The sequence below is a fragment of the Triticum aestivum genome, chromosome 5D (genome assembly GCF_018294505.1).
Source record: "Triticum aestivum cultivar Chinese Spring chromosome 5D, IWGSC CS RefSeq v2.1, whole genome shotgun sequence".
In the NCBI taxonomy this organism is placed as follows: Eukaryota; Viridiplantae; Streptophyta; class Magnoliopsida; order Poales; family Poaceae; genus Triticum; species Triticum aestivum.
The window spans coordinates 556,756,406-556,765,561 of record NC_057808.1 but is presented as its reverse complement, the minus strand read 5'-3'; the positions used below and the strand labels follow the sequence as shown (position 1 = coordinate 556,765,561).

Sequence of the window (9,156 nt, the reverse complement as noted above, 5' to 3'; positions counted from 1 at the left end):
ATCTTGGTTTGGTCGTCGCCGGCCAGATGAGACATAGATACATAGTAGCACTTGTACACCTAACCAAATACAGTACAATATATACTACTACTTACAAAGCTAGCAAGTTGTCTGCCTTGATCAAATCCCCCATAGCAATAGCAGTTTGTTGAGCTAGCTAACACAAATCTACTATTGTCTGACTTGTTACTCTTTGTTCAAGGAGCTGTCTTGCCCACCTACCCTACACAAATCGCTAGCTGGAGCCTTTCTGCTGCTTCCTCTCCACCACTACTCCGGCAAGGCAAGGCGAGGCGGCCGGCGGAGTGTCTGTGGAGAGATGGAGGTGGCTCTCGGCTCGGCGGCCTCGCTCCTCGGCAAGGTGTTGAGGACGCTGTCCGACAGCCTGGTGGCGGTTTACGTGGACAGCCTTCAGCTCGGCCACAACTCCGAGCAGATCAAGGACAAGCTGCTGCACGCGCAAGGCCTCCTGCACAACGCCCAGGGGAGCCATGTCTGCCACAGCCCTGGCCTGCAGGGGTTGCTGGAGAAGTTGAGCAGGGACGCCGACCAGGCAGAGGACCTGCTGGATGAGCTCCACTACTTCCAGATCCATGACAGGCTACACGGCACCCACTACGCCACCACCCAAGAGGCCGGCGTTGATGGCCTCAGGCATCAAGCTCTCCATGCCGGTACTGCTCTTCGCCACACCTTAGTCCGGTTCTTTTATTCCTCGCGTACACCCAAGACCAAGAGGGATGGTAGTGATGATGATGCTGCTGTTGTCGGCCGCGTCACCAAAAAATCCAAAACCAACTCTGCTAGTGCTAGTGCTAGTGCTGATGGTGATGATATGCTGCATTTCGACAGAGTGTCCATGTCCAGCAAGATCAAGTCCCTGTTACAGGGCATGCAGTCCCACTGTGATTCGGTCTCCAATTTGCTCGGCATCGGCAGTATCCCAAGCAATGGCACCGCATTGTCAGTCGTCCTACATCGGCCTCAGACTGCTTCCATGATTATACAAGACACATTGTATGGCAGGAGAGACGTTTTTGAGGAAACTGTCAATCGTATCACCACTCTTACCGGTACCGCACAGACTGAGACTGTTTCTGTTCTTCCTATAGTTGGTCCAGGGGGGATTGGCAAGACAACTTTAGCCCAACATCTTTATAATGATGGCAGGACTAAAAAGCACTTTGATGTTCCAGTCTGGGTATGCGTATCGACTGATTTCGATGTGCTTAAGCTCACCAGGGAGATCCTTGCCTGCATAACTGCAACTGAAGAAGGAGGAAGGGGCAGTGCTGCAAATGAAACAACCAATTTAGACCAGCTTCAGAAATCCATTGCGCGCCGTATCAAGTCCAAGAGGTTTCTGATTGTCTTGGATGATATATGGAGATGTGACGGTGAGGATCAGTGGAAGACCCTGCTAGCTCCGTTCACAAAGGGGGAAGCCAAAGGAAGCATGGTACTTGTCACAACTCGATTCCCAAAGGTAGCAGACATGGTGAAAACAGTTGATCCACTAGAGCTGCGAGGTTTGGAGTCTAATGACTTCTTCACATTCTTTGAAGCATGTATATTTGGTGAAGACGACAAGCCTGAGCATTACGAAGATGAGTTTGCTGGTATTGCACGAAAAATAGCAAACAAGCTAAAGGGTTCCCCACTCGCAGCCAAAACAGTTGGTAGACTATTGCACAAGCACCTTTCTCAGGAACATTGGAATGGAGTTCTTGAAAAGCATCAGTGGCTAAAGCAGCAAGAAAATGATGATATCATGCAATCTTTAAAGATTAGCTACGATTACCTCCCATTTGATCTGAAGAAATGCTTTTCCTATTGTGGCCTTTTCCCTGAAGATCATAGGTTTACTTCTTCAGAAATCAATCATTTCTGGGTTGCAACAGGCATCATAGACTCTAATCACCAAGCCGATAGGAATTACTTGGAAGAACTAGTGGACAATGGTTTTCTCATGAAGGAATTAGATGATTACGTTGGTGGATACTGCTATGTAATGCATGATTTAATGCATGAGCTATCTAAGAGTGTTTCTGCACAGGAATGCCACAATATAAGTGGCTTTGGTTTCAGAGCTGACGCCATCTCGCAATCTGTTCGGCACTTATCTATCAACATAGAAGACATATATGATGCAAATTTTGAGAAAGAAATGTGTAAACTAAGGGAGAGGATAGATATTGCTAATCTGCGGACTTTGATGATTTTTAGAGAGTATGAAGAAGAAAGAATCGCCAAGATTTTGAAAGATAACTTCAAGGAAATAAATAGTCTGCGTGTCCTATTTATAGTGGTGAAGTCTGCACAATCTTTTCCGGATAGGTTTCCAAAACTTATCCACCTCCAATACCTCAAAATTAGTTCATCTCTTGATGGTGACAGGGAAATGAGGTTACCTAGCACATTACCAAGATTTTATCACTTGAAATTCTTGGACCTATATGATTGGAATGGTCGTTCTGATTTGCCTGAAGACTTTAGCCACCTTGAGAATTTACATGATTTCCATGCTCGAAGTCATCTCCACTCCAACATTCGCAATGTGGGAAAGATGAAACATCTGCAGGAGCTAAAAGAATTCCATGTTAAAAAGGAGAGCATGGGATTTGAACTAACAGAACTTGGGGCATTGGCAGAGCTTGAAGGACGACTGGTTATACGTAGTCTTGATCAAGTGGCAACCAAGGAGGAAGCTACTGCAGCCAAACTGATGTTGAAAAGGAATCTGAAGGAGCTGGAATTACTCTGGGGAAGGGATGGACCAACTACAGATGTTGATATTCTTGCAAGCTACTTGACCCAAACAGAGCTGGAATTAGTGTGGGGTAGAGATGTTCAAACTGCAGATGCTGATATTCTTGATGCTCTTCAACCACACTCTAATCTTAGAGTACTTACAATTGCAAATCAAGGTGGTACTGTTGGTCCTAGTTGGTTGTGTCTTGACATCTGGTTAACTAGTTTAGAGAGACTCACTATAGAAGGCGTATGTTGGAGCACCCTCCCACCTTTTGGGAAGCTACCAAATCTCAAGGTACTCAATTTGAAGAAAATTTCTGGAATGAATCAGTTTGGGCTGCGATGTGGTGGCGCTCCAGGGAAATGTTCTATGCGCTTGAAGACAGTCGAGTTTTATGATATACCACAACTTGCTGAGTGGGTTGTGGAACCTAATTGCCATTCCTTTCCAAGTCTTGAAACAATCGAATGCATCGGTTGTCCCAATCTCTGTGTGATGCCCTTGTCGGAGGTATCTTGCACCAATTTGCGCACACTTCGAATTGTCAAGTGCCCCAAGATGTCTCTGCCCTCCATGCCTCAAACCTCCACACTGACAGATTTGAATGTTGAAAGCGGTGGAAGACGTTATTCACAAACATTGTTGTCTTATGATGGAAACAGATTGGTTGTTACAGGGTATGGCGGTGCTTTGGCCTACCACAATCTGGAGAAAGTAGAATATATGGCTATTGAAAATGTATCGCACATATCATTGACAGACATCAAAAAGCTTAAATCCTTAACAGAACTAAGTGTCGGAAGATGCGACGATTTGTTCCCTGAAGAGCTGGATGGCAGTATTGTCTTCCATTCAGTTAAGAGTCTCGAATTAGACGCATCTCATCTTACCAGCAGCAAATCATCATCGTCGAAAGTGTTAAACTGTTTCCCAGCTCTTTCTGTGTTGGTGATAGTTGGCTATGAGGAATGTGTAATGCAGTTCCCATCATCCACCTCACTGCAGAAACTTACCTTCTCAAGGTGTAAGGGCCTAGTTCTTGTGCCTGTGGAGAATGGAGGAGGAATTCAGGAGGACAAGTCATTGCTCCAATCATTAACCATAGTCAGCTGTGGCGAATTGTTCTGTCGGTGGCCAATGAGAGAATCAGAGACCATTTGCCCTTTCCCTGCTTCCCTGAGGGAACTTGATGTTCGTGAAGAGCCAAGCATGAAGTCAATGGCTCTGCTCTCAAACCTCACGTCTCTCACCACTCTAAGCCTAAAAGACTGCTGTAATCTAACAGTGGACGGATTCAATCCTCTCGTCGCAGTCAACCTCATGGAACTGGATGTGCGTATGTGCAAAACCTTAGCAGCAGATATGCTCTCAGAGGTGGCCAAATTATTGCCTGCAGGTTACATCTCTAGACTAGAGAAACTCACGGTGGATGACATCTGTGGATTGCTTGTTGCTCCTATTTGCAACCTCCTCGCCCCGGCCCTCCACACACTTATATTCGAGAAAGACAATGAGAGGATGGAAGGCTTGACGGAAGAGCAAGAGAAAGCGCTGCAGCTCCTCACCTCCCTCCACAACCTAGGATTTTGGTGGTGCGACGGTCTGCAGTCCCTTCCTCAAGGGTTACATCGTCTCTCTTCTCTCAAGGAGTTACGTGTCTTTGGGTGTGAAGAAATCCGATCGATGCCCAAGGAGGGCCTCCCCGTTTCGCTGAGAGAACTCCAGATGAATTGTCGCAGCGCTGAGATAAAGGAGCAAATTGAGAAAATCAAAAGAGCCAACCCAGATTTGTACGTCTATTGAAGCTGACATATTTGCAAGATTGATATTTCGCAAGTGGTCAAGTGGAAGCAGATACAACCAACCGACTCTTCATTCTGCAACGCAATGCTAGCTGTTAACTCTTCATTCTGCTAGATGATCGATATTTCTCTGCAACTCAAGCCTGCCGGTTATGGTTAGTACCTCCAGAACCCAAGTTTCTGATCCTTAATTTATGACTGCATTCATATAGTGCAAATTAAGCAACCACTTTGGTTTGCTTATTTATCTCTCTCCCGCTTGCTTTCTCTAGTTTATGATATGTATGTGCTTAATTTATGACTAGATTCACAGTCCAAGGCACGCTTGTTTTCATCCACTTTTTCTGCTATTAGACTAGAGTTTGATAGTTGATGCCATCACCGTTGTTTTTCAAAATATGCGTGCATTTTCTTTGTCAGGCTTCTATTCCCTATGTGAATGTGAAATAAAAAAGGACTCATTTGATACCCATCAAGAAGAAGACTTTAGTCGTAGCTGCAAAGTATTTTTGACACCAGAACTGATGGTGGAATTATCAGGCTTGTGCTATTTTTTCGCATGAACATGCCAATTTAACTGCTGGCATCAGTGGCAGCGAGGAGGAGGTATTTAATTGCTGTTACTCAAAAAGAAGATTTTCTTTCTTTTCTTACCATGAATGAATTGAATGAATCAAGTGGCTTTATTTCCTCTTTCCTGAATCCTTTCCTTTGACAGGTTGATGTATAAAAGCAGCTCTCTGATGTTCTCCGCAGAGAGGGCTTGTCTTGGTGGTGCCGAATGGTATGGATGTAACCTCCTTCCTATCGTGAAATGAAATTGAATTCTACAAGAGAGAATGCTTTCCAATTTGTTTGATTCTTTCTTGAAAAATAGAGTATTTAGCCTGGTACTGAATTTTTCCTGTAGGACCGAAGCAATGAGGATTATCAACCTATGAATGATTGGGTGTAGAAGCTGATTCAGAGCAAACAAAAGAAACAAATAGAAGTGAAGCAATTGTCTGTCGTCTTGATATGCTGAAGAGAAGGTCAGTACGTACTTGACACCCTGTTTGTAAATAGTAGTGAATTCTACAAATAGGAGTAATGTAATGCTCAAATAGGAGTGTTGTGCACTGAAACATTGATTGTAATCTCTCGCTGAATTACTCGAATCTGCACGTCGCCAGAATCCTCAAGCACCAGCTGATTCAACAATTGTGTTGCGTGTTGGCAGAATATCATATCAACGTAAGTGATGGCTCGCACTGGGGATGTCCTTGGTTCCTTCCTTTAAAGAAGTGGGCTTTGTGGATGCAGCAGCGAAGAGAGCAGAGCAGAGCATTCCAACAAGGGACATCCAAAGGGTGCGAGGTGGTTATTGGGATTCAGCTTCAGCCTCGCTCGCACGACTTGACAAGAATTTTTTGTGTATTCGCCTCTGTAAATTAAATTGGTACGGTAGAATTGTGTTTTTTTTCAGAATTGCCTCGGACGAACTGATCGATGATGCCAATGTTGTTGGGTGTAACTTGAGCCAGCTAGCAGCCGACAGATAGCCCAACCATTTTTTGATATTTGGAGTCGCCCAACCATATTTTAATCTTTTTCCTTGAACGAAGGAGTGATGCTGCACTCTTAACCAATTTACAAACACGTCTGTTCTGAATATATCCCATCCCCTTGCAACTTGAGTCAGCCTTCAAGCAGCCACGCCTTTCGCTGTCAGTGTTTGTTAATACTAATACAGGGGTTGTGTTGGCTTTTGATTATTACAGTTTCAGGCTTTTAGCTCAGGGGTGAAGAAATCGAACTATTTGTCATCACATTCTGATTGTCAGTGTTTGCAGAGAGCTTCCTGTCCTACCAATCTTCTGAAGTTTCAAGAACCTTCTTCATGTTCTGCATCAAAAATGAAATAAAACGGTTGGAGAATTAGCCAAAAATCCAAATAATTGTGGTTCTGCTTTAAGCATGGTTGTGAAGCAGGGACATCACATTATCTGGGTCTGATTGCCGCCGGCCAGATGAGACATAGTAGTAGTTGTAGCTAACCAAATACAATACTGCAAGCTAGCAAGTTTTCTGGCTTAATCAAATCTGCCACTTGCTGAAAAAAATTAGAGCTAGCTAACACAGAGCACCTTCTCTCCTGGTTGGATGGGCTCAAGCAACTCTCTGCTTCTTGATTCCTTGAGGTTTATCTGTACTTGTTCCGCGTGGTTACCTACCGCTGGAGGCTATTGGTTGAAGGAGCTGTCTTGCCCACCTACCCTACACTAAAACACAAAACTCGCAAAACCAAGGGGAAAAGCAAAAATCACATCCGGTATGTGTCTAGTCAAGACTGTCTCCCTATGCCTACCTCGCTGCACTCTTACATTTCACAAACACAGCAATATTCTCATTGAGGAGAGCAATAGCTTTGCTGGGGAGCCATGAGCGTGCTCGGGCGGTGATTGCGGGTGCCGTCAGGAAACAAATCGTCACCAAGCTCGGTAAATATGCTGCGTCGGAGATCACTCTGCAGTGGAGGTACAGAGAGGATGTCTTGGACCTGGGGGAAAAGATGAAAGATCTGGAGGCTGTGTTGCTTGATGCCGACGACAAGTCGCGTCAAATAGGAGAAGGTGGAAGACTATATCAGCAGTGGCTTACAAAATTTAAGCACGTTTCATACGACGTCGAGGACATGATTGATGAGTTGGAAGCTAATGAGCTCATCAAGAAGAGTCAATCGAAGGTATTCATTCGGATATTGATTCTTCTTCTCTTATCTAAAAATATATTGATTCTTTGATTATCATGTTTGTAAATGTCTCTGTGTATCTGATTATGCTATAGCCCATCTTTATCTCTTATTTTGTAACGTGCAACCTTCTTCTCCATCGGTGCCGTCGTGGATGAGAGCTGAAACAAATCTGAAAAAGATGTGCTTAGAGCCTGAAGTTGACTTCAACTACTATTTTTGCAGGTCAACTTATGGTTTTCCAGAAACAATCAAGTCCTGCAGAGAAAACCCGCCAGATAATGCCCTTCTTCAACAATTCAAGTCCATGAACAATACCTTTCCATACCGCCGAAGAACTGCTAGGAAATACTGTATCCAACAAATTCCCATTAGGGAAATATTTTGCACGCAGTAAACGAGCACATAGGCTATCAGCGCTGTCCAACAACCGCCATGCCTGTTTTGCTAGCAATGCCTGATTAAAAGCACGCATATCCCTGAAACCCATGCCTCCCATTGCTTTGGGTAGTTTCATTTTCTCCCACCTTAGCCAAGCCATCTTTTTCTTTCCATTCTCCACTCCCCATCAGTACTGTCTCATCATCCGTGTTAGATCATCACAAACAGAGGCTGGTAAACTTGAACACACTCATGATGTAGGTGGGTATAGCTTGAGCAATCGACTTTATCAAAATCTCTTTATTACCAGAAGAAAGATATTGCTCACTCCAATCAATTAACTGCTTACCCAACCTTGCCTGAAGTGTTTCAAACTGACCTTTATGCATTCTTCCTTAAGGAACCGGTAAACCCAAGTATTTTGGTTCAAATACATGTTGTCTAATTTCCAATGTATTTTTCACTTCTTCCACCACTGCATCAGGACAATTACCAGAAAAAAGGATGGAACACTTCCCTGGGTTAATAAGTTGACTTGTTGGCCAGACGCATGAAATAACAACATTGTATCATCCGCAAATAAAAGATGAGATATCACCGGCACGCCCCAACAAATAGTAACACCCCTCAACTCATCCTCAGTCACTGATTTGGATATTAGAGCAGATAAAGCATCAACAACAAATAGGAATAAAAACGGGGACAAGGGATCACCTTGACGTAAACCCCTCGACGGAGTAAACGACTGCAGTAACTTCCCATTGAACTTCACAGAATATTTGACAGAACGCACACATGCCATGATCCAAGAAATCCAATGCATAGAAAAGCCCCATTTAAGTAGAGCCTGCTCCAGAAAACCCCAATCCACTCGATGATAAGCCTTGGACAGATCAAGCTTGTAAGCACACGTGGCTGGAGAGTTCTGCTTCAAAGCTTCTATATGGTGAATACATTCAAAGGCAATGATAGAATTGTCAGAAATAAGCCACCCTGGGAGATACCAAAAGTCTTGTTTGCTGGCCTGTTGCGTTGATTTGGTTTATAATTCAAAAAAGATAATAGACCCGCCAGCCATCAGCACGTGTGAACTGGACCTCCTATTTATCGACCAGCACGATGGGAAGCGATGCAATGCAACCCCCGACGCGCCCTTTTGGGGCGGCCTATGTACAATGCGCTGCGGGGTGCCCCATTTTTCTCATCCGTTTTGTTTTTTTTGTTTTTATTCTTCAAATCAAATTCAGAATTTCACAAATTGTTCAAGATTTTGAAAATATATCCACAACATTACTTCGAAAATTAGAATAAAAAAATGCTCATAAATTTGAATTGGTTTCCCAAATTTCAAAAAAATCACTAATTTGAAAAAATGTATTTAAATTTAAAATAATGTTCATGAACTTTAAGAACTATTTGAAAGGTGTGCAAGAATTTCCAAAAATGAACATTATTTTAATTTTTATGAACATATTTTAATTTGATGA

At 43.6% G+C, this 9,156-nt stretch overlaps 1 protein-coding gene across 1 annotated transcript; it reads left to right on the top strand.

Moving 5' to 3' along the window:
* Positions 1 to 319: 319 nt before the first annotated feature.
* Positions 320 to 5,543, top strand: LOC123126205 (putative disease resistance protein RGA1). The gene is made up of 4 exons (XM_044546584.1): positions 320 to 4,712; positions 4,978 to 5,163; positions 5,276 to 5,341; positions 5,468 to 5,543. Exon 1 carries the CDS (start codon positions 320 to 322, stop codon positions 4,556 to 4,558), a length of 4,239 nt encoding a protein of 1,412 aa, XP_044402519.1. The 3' UTR covers positions 4,559 to 4,712; positions 4,978 to 5,163; positions 5,276 to 5,341; positions 5,468 to 5,543.
* The last annotated feature ends 3,613 nt before the right edge of the window (positions 5,544 to 9,156 follow it).